The 19,488-nt window shown below is 39.2% G+C and overlaps 1 protein-coding gene across 4 annotated transcripts in view; it reads right to left on the bottom strand.

The window, feature by feature from the left end:
* ect2 (epithelial cell transforming 2) overlaps positions 1 to 19,488 on the bottom strand; it is a 63,037-nt gene that overhangs the window by 16,872 nt on the left and 26,677 nt on the right. For 2 of the 4 annotated variants that reach the window (XM_042512828.1, XM_042512836.1), the window contains 12 exons: positions 18,626 to 18,851; positions 18,237 to 18,425; positions 14,557 to 14,681; positions 12,386 to 12,505; positions 12,211 to 12,279; positions 11,771 to 11,881; positions 10,670 to 10,766; positions 10,332 to 10,413; positions 7,817 to 7,895; positions 7,352 to 7,471; positions 5,312 to 5,450; positions 2,855 to 3,009 (listed from right to left, as the gene is read on the bottom strand). In XM_042512828.1, coding sequence (XP_042368762.1) covers positions 2,855 to 3,009; positions 5,312 to 5,450; positions 7,352 to 7,471; positions 7,817 to 7,895; positions 10,332 to 10,413; positions 10,670 to 10,766; positions 11,771 to 11,881; positions 12,211 to 12,279; positions 12,386 to 12,505; positions 14,557 to 14,681; positions 18,237 to 18,425; positions 18,626 to 18,851 — 1,512 coding nt within the window. The remainder of the gene's footprint in view (positions 1 to 2,854; positions 3,010 to 5,311; positions 5,451 to 7,351; positions 7,472 to 7,816; positions 7,896 to 10,331; positions 10,414 to 10,669; positions 10,767 to 11,770; positions 11,882 to 12,210; positions 12,280 to 12,385; positions 12,506 to 14,556; positions 14,682 to 18,236; positions 18,426 to 18,625; positions 18,852 to 19,488) is intronic. The other 2 variants (XM_042512844.1, XM_042512851.1) reach the window with 1 other exon arrangement.

Raw genomic sequence — 19,488 nt, 5'->3', positions numbered from 1 at the left:
GCAATTCGTGCAATCAATGCCTATAGATACATTACGATTTGCTGTCAACATAGCTGCAAGCAGGGATGTGAGGTAAGATTCACACAGACACACACACAGTCTTTATTCGTCTCTCCCCCTCACCCTGCAGAGGGCTTGTTAACAAGCAGGGCTCTATCTCGTTGGTATTCACATTGTAGCGCCGACCCAGTGAAAACAGCATTAGGAATGCAGCTGTGAGGTAGCACACAGTCCAGAGGTCAACATCGCCCCCTGCTGCTCGCTCTGCTAAACACAGCACACAGCCTCACCTCCATATCCTCCACTGGACTCATCATCATTAGGCTTAATCAGCCCATAACCAGCTGATTTTCCATAATATCCCCAAAACCATTAAAGGCTACATTTGGTGATATTTTTAGTATTTTTCTTAATCACAAAAAAATCCCATGAAAAGACTTAAACCAGTGTACGCTTCAATAACAATATTGCCCTAGTAGCCTGAATTCCTTTGCATTCCAACAATAGAGACACATCAGTGAGCCCCACCGGTGAACTGGGTGATATGTTCCTTCATTACCATGAGCACACAAACTAGCTAATTTTTAAAATTACAAACCCCAAATTCACTGTCCTGCTGCCGTAAAGACTCACAAAAAAATCAAATATTTAATAATTAACCGCTGAAAATACTGCCTGGGAAATGCACTGTCTCCTGTTTGAGTAACATTTGCTAAATACTGCAGGAGATCACTGGACTTTTTTTGAGAAATCTAAATCCACTTTGTTGAGTTGGATAAGTAATATGGAGTCATGTTATTATACAAACCATTGATCTTGATGCAAGTCTGTCATGCTGATTGGTACAGTATTTACTTTTGCCTTGATTGGCTTTTTACAGATGGATAACCCATCTAACACTCACACCCACTGACAGAATTACAGAAATACACAGCAGAGAATGTGCTTGTAGTGTTGTTATTCCAAAAGACAATGAGAGACTGAGAGGTTGTGATTTAGATTACTGTAATAGTTGTAAACAAAGTTGATCATTGTTGCTATGTATGTTTGAGGCAAATTCCTATCATGCAGTGTGTGGCTCTAAACCACTGTCTTTGCCATCTGAGAAAGTGGAGACTCGAGCAGACTAGACTCACTGTCACTATGTCCAATGCTGGGCAGTCTGATATTGCAGATCTAAAAGGTGTTTCTATTATTTTGTCCACAATAATTTTATAATTAAGGATGCTTAATAGAGAAATGCCATTCAGAGCACCATCAACTACTTCCTTCAAAATGTACAACACCTCTATAACAGGGACAGAGCAGGGGAGTTTCCTCTGGGGCATTTATTCTCTCAAAAGCACTGAATCTATGTCATTCAGTTAAGAAATCTAATTTAAATGGGTAAATGTTCTTCTGTCAACCAGATATTCAATTCAGAGTATTGAAGACCACATTTATTTGGTATTTCTTTGGGATACTTAATTTAAAGAGCAAAAATTGTTATGCAGTACCACAAAATAAAAGCTTTTTGCTGGAAATTCACTGTACTTCACATTGAAGAAGCATTCCTACAGGGCGCCTGGTGGCTCAGTGGATAGAGCAGCGCCCCATGTGCTACCCTTTTCACACTCACACTGTCCTATCCATTAAAGGCAATAAAAGCCCAAAAATATAATTTAGAAAAAAAAAAAAAGAGCTTTCCTACAGCTTAAGGGAAGTTGGATTAAAGACTTTTTAAGACATTTTTAATGATACTTGGAATTTAATTTAAAATCAATTTTACAACGACCAAGCTGGTAGAGAAAAAAAACATAAATTGACATCAATTACTCAGGGTTACGGACAGTTTGGCCTAGATATGTATTGTAATATAAAACTAGACTTTTTTGGGAGGAGGAATTTGGTTAAATTTATAAATGTATTGTAAGGTTTTGTGATGCAATGTCAGAAAAAAGATTAAAAAATGTCCTGTGACCCATGTCTTAAGACTTTTGAGAAATGGATTCAAGACATATTAATACCAATTAAGGACTTATTTCAAGATTAATAATTTAAATGCCTTTTAAGACTTTGTAGGATTTAGGTGAACCCTGATAAGGTGTCTTTTTTAATTTTGACACGTTCCCTAGTCACTTATGGTCCATTCAGAATAAACCTGTGACGCACTTTTGGGCTGCGACCCACCAGTTGAGAACCACTGTGCTACAGGATGATTTTTGTTCCCATGACAACTATCAAGTTTCCTGCAAATAATGTACAGATTTAAAGCATTCCATTATCTCAAATGGCTTGAAAAAAATAGTGCATGTAGTTGCTGTATTGGAGAAAAAAATCTCCTCAGGGGAGCTGACCCCTTAAGGTTTGTGCCGAGCCCTGGATGTTAACGGCTGGCCCCGCCACTGCTCTCTAAAGTGGTTTCAATAAAAACTGAACACTATAACCTTCATGGTGGTAGGAACTACCACAGGACTGTTCTATTAGACTGCATTAATTTTAGCTTGGTGAACTAAATACTATTTATTTGGGATCAAAATGAATTTTTCACAGTTTTACTATAGAACATGGAAAGTAGGTCTTCCATTCCAAATTTTACCATAACATCTAAATCACTAGTAGTGCAGCTTTCTCCTTGGACCTAAAGATGGTGATGAAACTCAGTCTGGACCAACTGTTCTCTTTGACCAAGTTTTTGGAGATGAAAATGCTCTTTCAGTTTCAGCTGCTGTTGAGGATGACAGCTATCACAGCTTCCTTCCATGCCTGCTGATCTGTCAAACTACCCACTTTCTTTTCTTTTCTTTGTGTGTGTGTGTGTGTGTGTGTGTGTGTGTGTGTGTGTGTGTGTGTGTGTGCGCGCGTGGCCTCTCACCACATCAGTCCTGCAGATGGTGTTGGCGACGTGGCGGCAAAGTGTTCGCGGCCAGGCGCTTTTAACTGTTTCCTCTCCAGCAAGTTGGAAGCTGAACAACAAGTTCTCCTGTTCAGTTGGAGGGCGAACCACCAAGGCAAATGCATTCACACACTCTGAAGGGAGGAAGTGAAAGAGCAAAAGAGAAGGACAGACAGTGATAGAGTGAGAGGGAGAAAATAATGAACAGTGACAAAAAGAAGGGAGGAGTGAAATGGTCCAGAGATGGACCATGAAGAGATAAAGAGAAGGAGATAAAAAACGAGGATAATTGAGGATGGTGTTGGATGGGGAGAAAAGGAAGATAAACAGATTGAAGGATGACAGCAGACAGAAGTGGTGAAGAAAAAAAACAAGAAAAATCAACTTCAGTGCTTCATCCAAACTCCATAAACATTAATCACCACTGTTTCTCGTGTAAAGACCGAATTTGTCTCTGAACGTGTTCTCACATGTAACTTCAGAGGTTGACTAAATAAAGAAAACTATCTATTTATGAAAGAAACACTTGCTATGTAAGAAGCACCAGATCTTCTTCACATATTTCTGTCAGTGTTTCACAATGTTTCATAAAATTTAGGATCCTGAAGCAGGATCTTGCAGTAAGCAAGGAACAGAACTTTGTCGAGTGAAGGAGGGAGACTTCCAGTTGACATGTATTAATATTTAACCCTGCTGAATGTGAAGACCATAGAAAACTGGGTGGCAGTATCAGGGTTCTCAAAACTCAAGGAAAGAAGACTTTTTTAAATGACACTCAAAATAAAATTCAAGAGCAATTTTACAGTAACAAAATTGAAGAAATAAAAAAATATGAACCAACATTAATTACTTTGGGCTGGGGACAATTTTGCTTAAATTTAAACTGTGACATTGTCTTTTTGGTCCATTAAAAAGTTAGATGATCTCCTTCAACTGTTGAAATTAACTATTTCTAATGGAGAAAAGGGTAGAATAGAAGTTAGAAATAGCTGGCAATTATTTTTTTAGCTTTCTCTGTGATTTTGTGTTTCTTATTCAGTATTTGGATTCCACTGACTTGATTAACGCTGTGCCAACTTTGAAAAAGTTGCATAGTTGCATAATACACACAAGGCTTAATATGTATTTTCGTCTACCAGTCTCTGCCATACCACAAAATCTCCAGTTTTCACTGATTTTACACTTCATCATGTCATCCAGGGTACAGTGACAGCTAGCTAGCAGACAGTGGATCCTCTGCTATGAGCATCCCAGCAGGAAACAAAATATGAGTGTTGTTGGTTCAACTAATCTGATCTGCGTGACATCAATGGGAGAGGCATATGGTAAATTATTTCTTAAAAATATATATATGTTACCAATTATTTAGAGATTTTATAATGAAACATCAAAAGACAACAACAAGATCCACAAGACTTTCCATGTCTAAACATTTTTGAGACTTTTGGAATTACTTTTGTTGATTTACAACATTTTATTGCCAATTACAGGCTTTATTTTTAGATGGTAAATTCAAGTTATTTTGAGAACTTTTTAAGGATCCTGGGGGAACCTGAGTATGTATGTACAGAGTCATCTATGCCTCATTTATCAGCTTTCCTGAGCTTTTTTACCCTTAAAATGCTTTAAGCTTAGAATGTTTCGCCCATTATCTACAGGTGGTGTATACCTTACCTCACTACTGACAAATAATCATCCTGCTAATTATTGTTTTATTAGATTTCATTTCATTTCAACATATAGCAGTAGTCAAGTTCCTAGGTGAACACTGAAATGTTTCACTTTAAGCCTCATACAGTCTTGAGATAAACTTTGGAATATATTTTTGCACAGGAGGAGAAGGACAGAAAGAGCATGCTGTCTATCACTTGCATTACAGGTGCATTAGGAAGGGGTGTTTCCATGGTCATGTGGAGAAAAGGGATGATTACAGGAAACATAATTTATTTGATGGGCACCTGACCATTGTTTTAAGAATTAAAAAACTGTGATCCTACCCATTAATTCAATTGGAATTTGGTATTTTTTTCTTGTTGGTGTTTAAAAACTGAACTGAAAACCAACCAAGAAATTTCCAAACTGACATACTTTTCAGACACTGTGATTTTTTTTTAAAAACAGACCTTGGGATGCAATACTTTTAATCAGCTGACTCAGATCTTAGAGCATGGAGCATCCTTGAATGAACAAAAGCTTCAGCAATCAGCTGTGCTTAAATAAATGGAGTGGAGATCTTGGAGTTGGTTTGTCATCATTTTTAACATTGTGCTGTGTTTTAGTGAGACTCCAAAGGGGTGTTAAAGCACTTTTGATTAATAAATGGAGTGCAGATTGAGAGGGAGACATAAAACACCCTCAAATGATATGCAGATGAAGTGAAATGCAGCGGCTTCATGAGTTGACAGTGTGTGCATGCTGTCACACTGTGTGTGTTACCCTCTGTGTCGTGCAGGTCCAGCACTCTTCGGATCTGGGACAGCGGCATCAGTGTGATGTGTTTGAGCGGTGGTGGTGGTCTCGTCTGCCCTAGCGGACTCTTAAACGTATTGATCACCTTGTGTCGCTTCCTTGCAATCTGCAGAGATGCACACACACCCACTAAATGAGACAGCAACTTTGGAGGAAAGTGTGAAGTAAGGCAACTTGTGTGTGTGTGTCATGGCAGTTTAGAATTGAGTGTGGGTGCATTTTGCAGTGTGTGGGTGAAGCTGCTATCGGTTACTTGGCAATAAATCAATGGGGCCTTCTTAGAGGTAAACGATGCAACTCATTAATGCCACATTAATTAGATGCTGAGAGAGACAAAAGAGAGAAAGGAGGAGGAAGGGAGGAGGAGAGAGATGGAGGAAAGGATAAAATAGGACACTACATTATAGGTCACTGTTCTTTTGGCAGTGTGAGTGAGGACGGTTTGAGTAGTGAGCAGTCTGGCCACCCACTCTTAGACAACATCAACTAATTTTACATATAAGATTACATACTTGTGACAGAAATCCATGTGTGTAGCTGTTTAACACACACACACACACACACACACACACACACACACACACACACACATAGACACACACACCTAGAGATGTCGCTGACATGCCCGAATCAGTGCAGCCACCCACCTCATCTCTTTCATGATTGCCAGCTCTGTTCTCGTGTTGCCCCTTCACTAATTAACACACACACTCAACTGCATCAGCAAAGATAGACTGTACACACATGAATTGATCCCCCTTTCAGTCTTGCTATTCTGCAAAAAGCCTCTTATGTACTTAATACTGCATGTGCACATGAATCTCAGCATGTGTTTGGGAGCAAGCTGAGATCCGTGCTGAGATTCTCTTAACCAACAGGTAAAGAGAAAGAAAAACATGGGAGACAGAAATATTACAGAGTAACTTGTTACATTATTGGTTCAATGATAAAATGATAAATGATAACAGAGTCAAAACAGTAAAAAACTGAAATTTGTACAAATTTGGACATGCACAGTGTTCCCCACACTATCATTTATTTGCGATGGCCCGATGCAATTAAAACATCTACCGCCACAAAGAGATTCTGTATTTTTGGAGCTGGACCGTTCATTAGGAGCACTGTTGAAATATACATACTATCAGTAATTCATTGCACCTCGCAGAGCACAGAATATACTCTGTGCACAAATGAAGCAGAGGAATGTGAGGCGCATTGAACATGAATCTTCACCATTCATTCAGCTGAGGCTACAAGTTTGCATTCACTCAGAGCAGCTGCTACTATCATCCATCAATCTGATCTGATCAGCTCTGACCGGATCAACAGATCAATTATCCAACCCGCGAGTAACTAACTGCTGCTGAGGAAAAAAAGAACTCATGGAGAGCTCTGCTTGCGGTGCATTCACGGACCCAGATTAATATCTGAATTTAGAGAGGGCACACTTTAGTAAGTTTATTTAAAAGAAAAGCAGACACTGCCACAGCCACTGTTACTCTTAAGTGTAATCAGTGGATGTAAAGATCCAAACTTAAAGATCAAAGTAAGCACTTTATAGATATTGGTCATCATCAACAAACATCTTTTCTTGTGAATGTCTGTGTAGGGATACAGAAAGTGGCAGCACTCGGGTACGCGGCATTCCACTATTCCCAACAAGAATTATGACTCCCCAGCTCCTAGACATTAAGGTGCAAAACGGAGGGCTGAGGGCTCAGTGGTAGAGGCAGGTGGTGTATTGGGATTGGGCTTTTATATTGACTGTATCCAGTGTTGATTTGGATTTACTTTTTGTGTAAAGTGAAAAATTCAGAAGATAATGAGCTCACAAAATAAAATGCATCAGGAATTGCATTCGCCAAGTTAGTCTAAAACAGGTACAATCAAATTATCTTCCCCCATCTTCCAGCCCTTTCCCTTACCAATGGAAAACAGGTTAATTAGGTGTGAATGCGGTCTGTGTAGGATTGTCAAATGTTTAAGGCTCTCTGTGTGCATTCTTACCTCAAGACAGTCATTGAAGAGGAAGAGTGTGACATTTTCTCCACGGTCACAGGGCTGGTCTCCCAGGGCGATTGTTTCTACTCGGTAAACCAGACTGCGATGAGAGGACAGCAAGTTGGCCTGCAGAGAAAACAAGTACGGAAAATTAAACGGAAGTGTGGAGAATGGTAGCTATAAAATATTACCCAAATTTTTAATCAAAATACTCCTTAGTTTTACTGTTATTTATACATTCATATCATTAAGTGACCAATAATTATGAAAACTTTAAGATCTCCCGCATCTACAAAACAGCCAAGTTCACTAACGACTGGCTGACACCTGGTGGAAAAAATCATAGCGTAGCTCTGAGCATTTAAAATACATATCAAACTATGGCTTACATAAGTCTACATAAGGTCTGTTTTAAGTCACTTGATTAAAATGACCACTGACATGCAAATATATAGTAATCCTCAAACTTACAGGACAGCCATCAACTTCATAAACAACATCAAAGATCTGCTTCTGGCCTTCAGTCTTCCTCTTGTCCTCATTGATGTGACTAGTGGTGAAGAAAAGGAAGTTAGAAAAAAAAATATATTGTTCAGTTCAGGAATACGAAATTAACCACCACATCAATCAATGGACCATTCATTCATTAACCATAATTGTTTATCCTGTTAAGGGTCACAGGGAGGCCGGAGCCTATCCCAGCTGACATTGGGTGAGAGAAGTGCTACACCCTAAGCAAGTCGCGACACTATCACAGTGCTGACACAGAGACAAACAACCAATTCACACTCACATTCACACCTACAGACAATTTAGACTCAGCAGTTAACCTGCATGTCTTTGTCTTTGATCAGCTGACCAACAGGAAAATAATCAACATTTTGTGACTTGTCTGAGTCATTCATGAAGGATAATGAACATAAATGAAACATCTTTCTTTTGGGGGAACCCGGCGGCTCAGTGGCTAGAGCAAGAACCCAATGTGTGAGGGCAGTGTCCCCGCTGCAGCAGCCGTGGGTTCAAATCCGGCTCACGGTCCATTGCTGCATGTCATCCCTCTCTCTCCCCCTTTCACACTGTCTCTCTTTACTTTCCAATAAAGGCAAAAATGCCCCAAAAATAATCTTGAAAAAAAAAAAAAAAACATCTTTTTTTTGGACAGATGGTTGTGACGTTTATCATTAAAAGTTGTCAAATTGGCCCCAAAACCTGGGGGCTTGATTTTATCCTAGGCAAGTAAAATCATATTAGTTTACGGCTAGACTTGTATAAGTAGCACTATGTTATTTGCATCGATGCCTGATCATATAGAGTTAAGTTGAAGAAGAGCAGCAATTATCACACCTGAAAACCAATTCCCTGGAAGGAATGCATTTAAATAAACTGCCATTTAAAGGTCTAGTGTGTAGGATTTATCGGCCTCTAGCTTGGAGATTAAACATTCCAACCTAATGAAACTGTTCTGTGTTCCAAAAATGTAGGAGAAATACAGTGGCCAACATAAAACGTTAATGGCCCTATTTAGAGCCATTAACACACAAGACTTTGTGGGAGAGGACCCACTCCCGTGTAGATATACCTCATTCTAAGGTAACAAAAACACAATGATTCTTAGTTTCAGGTATTAGAGGTGAAACCAATGAAAACATAGTTATGACTATTATATTCAATATGTGCCAATATAGGTCGAATCGCTGAGATGTGGCATTAACATCAAAAGACACTTCTGGGTAAATTATTGGCTACTGTTTTGAATCATGGAGCTATGTAAATACTGCAGAAGAAATAAAGTTAAACATGGTGGTTTGACCAATCTGACATCTCTGCTGTACTTATTTTGTGATCTGTGTTGCTTCGCTAACATCTTTTTAAAATCAATCACGTGTTCCTCATTGACTAGTGTTTCCCACCTGTTATGCAAGCTCTTCCTCGGTGGTAAGGGTTAGGTACTGTTCATTATTCACAATCGGAGGGGGTGGTACAAAATGGGTAAGACGTTAAAAAAAGAAAGAGCTGGTGATATTTATGGTGAAAAGGAAGGTGATTGATTGGGAAAAACAAATATAGCTTCAGGGAAGGTCAAGATAAAAAAAAAAAGTCACACCACAGCAACTTCCTTCCTCTAATAAATTAAATACAGTCCCTCAAAGGGTCTATTATCTAGGGGGAAACAGTATGTAAGATTTTAGCCACCCAAAATTCATTATCAGTTTAAGTGTACACAATATTTGAATATTTGCTCTACTTAACCTTGCATAATAGCTGATGGAGGCAGCAGCAGACCAAAATGAAATGTTTTTCTTAAGTTAGTCTTGTGTTTTTGATATAATGGCTACAAATCCCTGTCAGTATACACTGTCTTATGGTAAGACGAAGTGAAAATATTGTAAATATAGTGTATACTTACACTGACATTGACTTTTTTAGGCAGCTTAAAACTAATCAGTGAAGGCAGAGTTTGCTCAGCACTGTTTGATAATAAGTACGTGATGCGGCAGTTTTCTACCCCATAATCATTTTAAATAAACATTTTGATTGGGTCTATACCCCCCATATCCTACCCACTGGAACATTATGTAATATAAATAGTGCAACCTTTTACTGAATAACAACTGTATCTTCTTTATCATCTTCTTCAATTATCAGTTCCATGCCATATATTGCTTGAAACTCCAACTTATTTAAAGGGTCAGGTAGTTGTTTTAAAAAACAGCTTAAAGACTTTGAGCATAATAACACACAGTATGTATTATGACCTCCCAATTATTTGAAAATGCACAGAAATATCAAAAGGTTCACCAAATCCTGATCTAGGACATGACAAGGATTCAAAATCTTCAACAAATTAAATCTAAATTAAAGTCGCAGGTTTCTTACTAAGTTAAACCTACATAATGCCTAAGATGAGTATGATAGGAGATGTTGGAAATTATCAATTACTGGCTTTGTGATCATCACAAAAGAAAGGGAAACATCACCAACTCACGTCATGACTTCTTTAAGAGACTCAATTGCTTTCTCCAGTGTTATCTTGTCTGGGTTGTCATCTGATGTATGTTTCTTTATGTCTGAAATGGGGGAAAAAAAGGGAAAATTTGGGAAGACGCAGCCAGGCAGGAGAAGATGAAAATCATGCAGAGAAAGCAGAAAAGAACAGTGAGGAAGAGAGATTACAGACAAGTATCAACAGGAGATAATGCAGGAGGGAGGCAGGTATGGAAGCAGAAAGATATAAGAGAAAGACAAGGAGGGATGTAATTAGTATGAAAATATTGTTTCCTTAACTCTTTAACAAAAGGGTGTGTTTGTGAGTGTGTGTGTTACCATTAAGAAGAAGGGCCACACTGGGCAGTCTCTGTACAGGTCTGATGAGCAGCTCCACCAGTGTCTGCCTCCCACACTCTGGCTTCGCCTGGTTAATCTGCAGAATTTATTGTCACACAAATGAAGAGGATTGGTGTGACAGCACGTGTGTTTGTACTGAATGCTAACCACAAGCAAAATGAAGGTCAAATCACTCACATCTATCTGTTTAAAAGGGCTTTTTAGCAGACATCAGACAGTATTTTCTGAAAAGTGCTTTGAGAGGAAAGTGTCAATTTTATGCACTTTTGAATGAACAACCCACAGTGACAGGGAAAGTCCTGGTGAAGGAACGCAAGCTGGTTATAAAAAGAACTACATGGTACGTTTATTACTGTAAATCTGCTGCAGCTCAGTAAGTAGATATAAGCCATACCGCAACCTTTATTTGCAAACATTACCAAAGCATTCTCATTGTAATAGACACAAAATACTGAATATTTTGGGCATGTATGCTAGGGCAGACTGACTAAGAGCAGTCTCAGTATCTAGAGCATAGCCTCTCCAGCCTAATAGTGTTTGAATCTTACAAAAAGTCAAACTCTCAGCTTTGAAAACCAACATCTTCCACAACCTCGGCACTTAGTGTGTATTGGTTGAAATTACTCTTAACAGCAGGATCCATTGCTGTATTAGCTGCTCCTTTACCCAACCACTCAGCTGTCACTGTTACTTTCCTTGTTGCAACACTTTTGTCGTGTGCATGTGTATCCAAAAAGCCAGGGTTTCCCACACATTCATTTATTTGTGGCGGCATTACACAATTAATACCTCTGCCACCATGTATACAAAGCTTTTATTTTCGGAATTGGACCAATCATAAGGAACACTATTAGAAAATACACAGTTTGGTTAATCATAATAACATAAAAACAAAAACAAGACTTTAACAAAAAGGACATCTGCAGCTACAGACATTTTAATTTCATGTTTTACAAAATTTAAATACCCATGTAAGAGATTTTGGACAAATAATCTTTTTCTTCTGCAAGCCTTAAAGTCATTAAGATGTTTTAAGGACCTGCAGAGACCATGATACAGTACAGAGTGCAGAGGTCATACCTTAAGAAAAGCATGGAAGCGTGGCTTTAGCTTCTCACACCGAACAATGGTCTCCTTACTCATTTCAAAAAAGTTGACAAAAGGTGGGTAGGCCTTCACCAACTCTTTCGACTGTACAGACAAAAGATGAGAACACATCACAAGCATCGAGAGGATGATCCACACAGACAGAAGCATGAGGTTTCAATAAGAGGAGGGACAAAAGCTACAGTCATAATTTAGATTCTTTTGGTTTAAATTGTTTTCACACTTAATTTGCAGTGTTAGAACTCTTATATCCCTCTCTGTAAGTGGATGACTTTTCTCAATAGTATTTGGGACAGGACCATGAGTTTTTATTTTGACTAACTACAATGGGTTTATTACTTTTTTGTAATAAACATACAAATATCCAAGAAACAATAACATTTGAGTACTAGTAGAGATTTGTTTGTACTCACATATTTGAGAATGATATCTCCAACACTCTTGTCTTCTGACCAGTCTGACAGGAGCTCCTCAAGGTCACTCTGATGAACAAACATCACACACACAGATTAAAAGGTCAACAAAAAAATCACACTATCACAAAATTATGTATTAAACTTTGTTTTGACACTTTTGAGGACAGACTACCTTTATTCTGATGTGAACCTCATAGATTTCGGGGATGCTGCCAAATATTGTCTTCACCTCTTCTTGGGCCAGGATGGGTCCACCCACCTGCCCCTCTTTTTCCAACGGAAGCTTGAAAAGCTTCAAATAGAAACAGATATGAGTGAAATGCACAAACACATAACAGAATTAAGATGTTCCACAAAACTTTCCCAGAAATAAAGAGAAATACTCTGGATCACTGATACTCAACCTATGGCCCGCAGGCCAAATAGGGTCCCGGGTGGCCCGCCGTACCACTTTCTAATTTATGATGAAAAAAATTGATTCACGCTGCACTTTATGTAAATATGCAGCCAGAGTGCATAAGAAGCAGAAAACAGAGCTTGTTTATCAAAAAAACATGCCAGGGGGGGTTACCAGATCCCCTGACAGAGGTCCAAGCTATGCCCCAAATTTCCTCAAATCCTTGAAATACCCCTGCATACACCTGACCTGTGCAGGGCTGCTGCAGCTGGATTTACCTCTTGGCAAAGATAAGTGAGGACGACAAACATCGAAATGTTAAAAACTGGAAATTTGTTTTTTATATATACTGATAAACAACATTAATGTATGTTTATTAACTGGCCCCTGGCCTCCTGCCATTTCACAAAAGTGGCTACAGGCAAAGCAAGTTGAGCATCACTGCTCTTGACGTTTCCAAAGCCTTAGCATCAGTAACATGTTCTGTTAAGACAGTAAAAATACAAATCTTACTTTTCTCCACATTGTATATTAATATGCATGTCAGTACAAGTCATAGCCTAACCTGTCGATTCATTCATTTTGCATCTCAGGTCACATTTCTGAGTGTCATTTAACAAGATGTTCCTATTTGAGGAGTTCTAAAACTATAGCTTGGTTAAATTGGTCCAGACCAAAACTGACACACTGCACTGATTCCTTTTAGTTCTAATCCAATTCATGTTAACATGACATTTCTGTGACTGACAACTTCACTCATTTATTGGCCCGTTTTGGCAACTAGCGACACATCACTTAGCTGCACTTTGTTTTTCCTCTTTAGTTGCCACAAAGAGCTCATGAACAAATAACTGGCACAAACAATTTGGTGAATTTAAACTGGTAGCGCAAATCAGCACAGTGTGGTTTGACCAAAGGTGCCAATGGAAAACCCTGCTGTTGTCACACTGGGTCTGGGATGTATATAAATTGGAGTAATGTCTGAGTGGTCCCAACTGCCATGTTAGTGCCATACCACCCATATTTTAGTGCCATACCCATATTGAAAGTCAGCCTGTGTCACTGTTGTATCATGTTGAAAAATTAAATCCAATCAGTAGTCTGCTGTCTGCTGCTCATCTAAAAATGGACATATACTATCTGCTGCCTCAATAAATGGGTGTAAGATGAAAAAGGGAAGTGCTGCACTCAGAAATATAGATCAAGTTTATTTTTCTATCTGTGTAACTGTGAAGTGAAAAGGGAGCATGGACTGACTATGAAACAGGTAGTAATCAACAGTACTATGACTCATACCTTGCATGCAGTAATTACTAAATGTCTGCATTATATAGTCAGCTTCAACTTTGTTTTCCTTTGATAAATGGCATGGTGGTGAAGATACGGCACCATGTGGTGATTTCATTTTTTTATTTTTTAATTTAAGACAGACAAGTCGACGGCACTGAGGGGCTGACCTTATGTTCAGAGATTTAATTAAAACCAGGAAGCTTTTTGTGAGGACAAGAACAGTAAAGCCCAGTGGAATAAAACAGAGAAAACAGATGACAGGTGAGTAAGATGGCAGAATTGGAGGATATAGATACTAAGAACACTGTTTTGATGCCAACAGAGAGTAAGTCAGGTAAAGAAATGTGAATGAAAAGGACTTCAAAATGGAGGAGACCTGAGAAAGATAATAAAGTAAAAAAGCAAAAGATTTTGAGCAGGAGGGAGACACAAGGAGAGATGGTCAGGCAGGTCATTTTCTTCCTCACTGGTCAGCTGTCTGAGTCCCTGCTGGGACCAACTGATAAGACAGGCCAAGTGAGAGCGTGCAAACACACACACACCTTTAATGATTGTAGCTAAGCTTCAAACAGTTATCAGCAGCAACGGACTGGCCAGCCTGTGAGTGAGGGTTAGAATTGTTCACATTGTGCAAACACACACAGGCACATGCCTACCTGTAGGATGGTGCTTAAAATGTCAACATAGTTGCTCTCTGTCTGGTAGAACTCTTTGGAGACCTGCCACCTGGCTGACTGTTTGGACACAACAGGAGTCGAGCTCTTGGATGGTTTTGAACTCTCTGAGGAACAAGACGGACAGGAAAGAAGAAAAGTTGTTAATATTGCACTGAGGCAAGGACAGACACTGCTGATTGTCAACCAACTATGTTGTTTGGTTTTTTTTTTCAATTCTAATGAAAGTAGGGCTGCGTCAGAATAGCAAATTTGTGCTGAATTTTATGTCTAAATGAACATTCAGCATAGACTGCTGGTACACTACATCACACAGCTTTCCACTTTTTGTCCTGAATTTTTTGCTGAAGAGAAAACACTGAGGAAAAACTTTTGTCTGGAGTACACACCAGACACAGCATACAAGGCAAGGCAAGGCGGCTTTATTTGTAGAGCACATTTCATACACAGGGCAATTCAAAGTGCTCTACAGAGTAATAAAATATAAAAACATAATAAAAGATACAGATTTACAATAAAAGAGAAAGATAAGATATACAAGGTAAAATTAATTACTAAAAGATCAAAAGAAAAGTGCAGACAAGAGGTGCAAAGATAAAAAGATAATTTAAAATCAAATTTAAAAAATAAGTTGGTAGTCAGCAGGTGGAGTAGGCAGTGTGAAAAAGGAATGTTTTTAGCTTTGCCTTAAAAGTGATCAGAGTCTGGGCCTGACAAACCTCATCCAGGAGGTTATTCCAGGTTTGTGTTGCATAATAACAAAATACTGCTTCACCATGTGTAGTTCTGACTCTTGGGGCACTCAGTAGGCTGGCCCCTGATGATGATGTGTAAGGATTTTAGGACTGGAGCAATGTCGTCATATTTCCTAGCTTTTATCAGGACTCTCGCAGCATTCTTAATAAGCTGAAGTTGCCGAACAGCTTGTTTTGAAAGGCCTACAAATAGACCGTTGCAGTAATCTAACCTACTGGAAATAAAGGCATGGGTGAGACTTTCAAGATCTTGCTATGACATTACATACACATACAGTATCATGGTATAGTATGCTAAGCAGGGAATTGCCAATCTGAGGGAGCCAAAATGATAAAATTGCTACTGTTCTGGAATGCCAATTTTTTTCGACATCATTGGTGTGTGCTGATCTCTGCCATCTTGGTTGTTACCTCGCACCAAAGTAAAGGCTCATCTATGCTCCCTTTACTTATGAAAACAGATACGTCTGTTTCAAATGTTGTAAACGTCACTGCCCACCTCAGCGATGGTGGAGGAGGTCGTAATATTGTACCTTTAAACACAAATAGAGGTTTGTGTAGCCATTGTATACATCTCGACATGTAGATAGAGAATTCTTTTCACTAATTCATTCCGCTCCGCCATTGATGAACCTTTTCTCTCAAGGACAAAATGAGCGCAGATAATGGACAGAAGGCTCCGTCTTTCTCTGTGTCTAATGTTGAGCATAAACAAGCCCTTAGGGTTCAGTTGCATTTTATAAAATGTGTATTCATTTCAAAACATTTTTATAAAATTATATGTTATTCCTGTTCCATGCGATTTGTGAACATGAACTCTCTCCTAAATCCAAAAAAATAGTTTTGATACTCAAATTTGTGATGTCATAGGGTATGTAGTCTGGAGGTGCTCCATAGACAATAAATAGTGAAAGATTTTCTAGATGACACAGAGAGCAGCCAGGGGAATGCTCTGAGGACATGGGAACATTTCATATTTCACAACTGAGAATACTACAATAAAATAAAGATTAATTAGGTATTAAAAATAAAACAAACATTCTGTGGGTCCATAAAAACCGAAGTCTCCCATTCATTGTTTATGAAGCGGCTCCAGACTTTATACTTGATGACATCACAAGTTTGAGACTTCCTTCTGTGGTTTCTGGCTTTAGCAGAGTACCTCATGTTCACAAATATGACTGTTCCTAAACTATGGAAATAACATACTGGAATGCTTTATATAGGTGATGTGCTCCTTTAAAGCGATGAACTTCAAGTATCAATGATATGCATACTTCTTTAGCATGAGACTTTCATTTGACATTCAGCTGATCAGGGGGACACGCTTAACATAGAATCCACTAAGTTAGTACAGACACTGGCTTGCAAAAATCCCAATAACCAAACAATAGCCGAAAATTTAAATCCAGCATCAATCAATGAAATAAGCTACATCTATTAATATCTGATGCCAATGATGTTTGTCCTTTCAACCTCTGAAGCCCATTATCAAAATGTTTTCTACAATAGTCAGAGGTAGAGCAGGTTGTCCAATAATCAGAAAGTGGCAGTTCGATCCCTGGCTCCTCCAGTCATCATGTCAAAGTATCCTTAGGGTGACAAACTGAACCTACAATTGCTCCTCACTGCTGGGCCATGGGAGTGTGTGAATGGTTATTGAGTACCAGGTGACACCTTTTACAGTAGCCTCTGCCACCGGTGTGTGAATGTGACATGTAGTGTAAGGCCCGTTTAACACAGCATGTGTCAGCAGTGCAGGAGCAGCATCGAACCTTTTGGGTTTTTTTGGCACCCATGTTATCAAGTTAGAGCATGCACACTGCCCACCAGAGCAGCGCTTGTCAGGAGCATCTCAGCTGTGTGTCAGCTGCAGCACATCTAGAGAAACGGCTGCTCACTGTTTTTTTATGTGTGCTGCGCGCATTTGTTTGCAGAAATAGACAGTGAAAATGGTGTTTTGGTGATTATCTTGACTCTTTACCACTTTTTACTGCAGTTTAAGTCTCTATGCCACAGAGATTTTGAAATGCAAAGATATCTGTTTTACTCCAACTTCCCTGCTACCGTTTCAAAATGAAAGCCCTCTGACAGTGTCTCTGTGGACAGAATCCCATTAGTTGCTGACACAAGGCATTTTGTTTTGAAACATTTGCAGGACCATGTTGTCGATAATGCAGGAATTTGCAAGACTTCATATATGAGTGGAATTTGTGCTTATAAATGTGGAAATACCGTACTAATGGAGTAGCTATGGAGCAGTGACACAGCAGCAGTGTTGCAACAGCACTGCATATGTGAACACCACAAGCATGAAACAGGCTGCAGCTCAGCGAGGCTGCCATCACGCACTGCTGACGCATACTGTGCTAAACAGGCCTAAAAAGCGCTTTGAGCTGTCATAAGACTAGAAAAGCACTATACAAGTGCAGTCCATTTATTAACAATATACACATGAGAGAGCTTTATGTGGTCTTTGGGAAACATCTCTCATCATCCACAAAGTCACATTCAACAACTATTGCGACAAAACAATAGTTTTGTCAATGTGGAACTCAAGCTTTTTGCTATTCATCTGAATGACCTTGTCTATTGTAAGGCATGCAAAGCATATAACATAAACAACGAAATTCTTTGTGTAAAGGTGCGATGCCAACGGTTGGATGAGGGGAAAAGAGTCTGAACGCTCCTCAGATGGTGCGTTATTTTCAGCACTCTGAAACCAACACTTGTGCTGTCAGGCCACATGATGCTGAACAAGTCCATGTTCAAGTGTATACTCCATTACACTCAGCTTTTTTTCAGTTTCACTGGTAAAAATTAATACATAACTTAATCATTATTACAACCAAATTCTTTCATGAACTGGCCTGATATCTGCTAACAATAGCACAGTTGTACTCTGACCTGCAGAGGTTCCTGGCTGCTGCTGTTCCTCCTCTGGCTGCTGAAGGGTACTTGTGCCCTGGAAGGACCTTTTCCTCCTCTCTTGCCTGTCTGTCCTAGTCCTCTTTTCCCTGGTTCTCCTTCTTCTTATCCTATTCCTGGTCACAGTATTGTCTCCTTTGCTCTCTGATCTGTTCTCTACTCTGTCTTCTGAAATGAAGAGGGGTTCATCTTGTCTCTGTTCTCTTATGACAAAGAATCAATGATTATCACAGAAAAGAAGATTCTCTGAGCATTTTCCATGAATATATACTGTATATCAGAAATACTTTAAGTGTCCATTAGAGGAAAAGAGGGCTTTAGGGTTAGATCAGAGGTGTTTTCCAGTGCTCCATCATTTTCTTTCTTACCTGCCAAGCCTTTGCATGTGTCAGGGGTGTTAGAGATGTCCAGCAGAGAACCCATGGACAGCGAGTGCTCTGCTGACGGCCTTTTGCGTGGTGGAGGGAAGGGGGAGATCTCTGTCTCCTTGGCAAGCTGAGCCAGGGTGTCCCTCAGACGCCGACGCTTGCGGTTACTGTTGGGGGTGGTGAGGGACAGCAGGGACACTGCCTTCTTCATGGCTGGGCTGTCGTTCTGAAGTACAGTGGGACAAAATATATATAAAAAAAACACAAGAAAAATACAAGACGACTAAAAACAAAGCAACATGAAGGCAAGCTGCATGTCTTTCAAAGTATGATGGAAAAAGTGAAAAAAACTTTGGAGCAAAAACTTTTTATAATTAACACAGGTATTTGTTAATCAGTGAAATGGGCACATCCAAAATGTCATACTATGTCACACATGATGTGCAAGTCTTAATTGTATTGTATTGTAATTGAAGTGTAATTGATGTAAGTGTAATTGATTGTATAATGCTATGGTTCTGGCTTTTGTCAATTGTGCTGTGTAACAGACAACAGCTGTTACCTTGCTTTAAAAGAACTATTTGACCAATACAAAGAAGGCTCACATATAAAATTAGTCTGTCTCTGCAATAGAAAGATTGCTACAGAGAGAAAGGATGTTTTTGGTCAAAATGTAGAAAAGCTGCCACTACCAGAATGCTAGGCGCCTGATGTAATATAGAAAGATCTGTGTGAAACAATTATGGCCAGCCTGATCTCGTATTACAAACAGTAAGCTAAAACATGTTTCTGATGCATTCAAGGAGAGAAATATGCAACTCAGTAACAGAATCTTGGTTTAGATTTGATCAGCGCTGCTTGGT

Source organism: Plectropomus leopardus, chromosome 3 (assembly GCF_008729295.1).
Source record: "Plectropomus leopardus isolate mb chromosome 3, YSFRI_Pleo_2.0, whole genome shotgun sequence".
Taxonomy (NCBI): Eukaryota; Metazoa; Chordata; class Actinopteri; order Perciformes; family Serranidae; genus Plectropomus; species Plectropomus leopardus.
The sequence above is the reverse complement of the archived record's forward strand: the minus strand, read 5'-3'. Positions and strand labels throughout refer to the sequence as shown.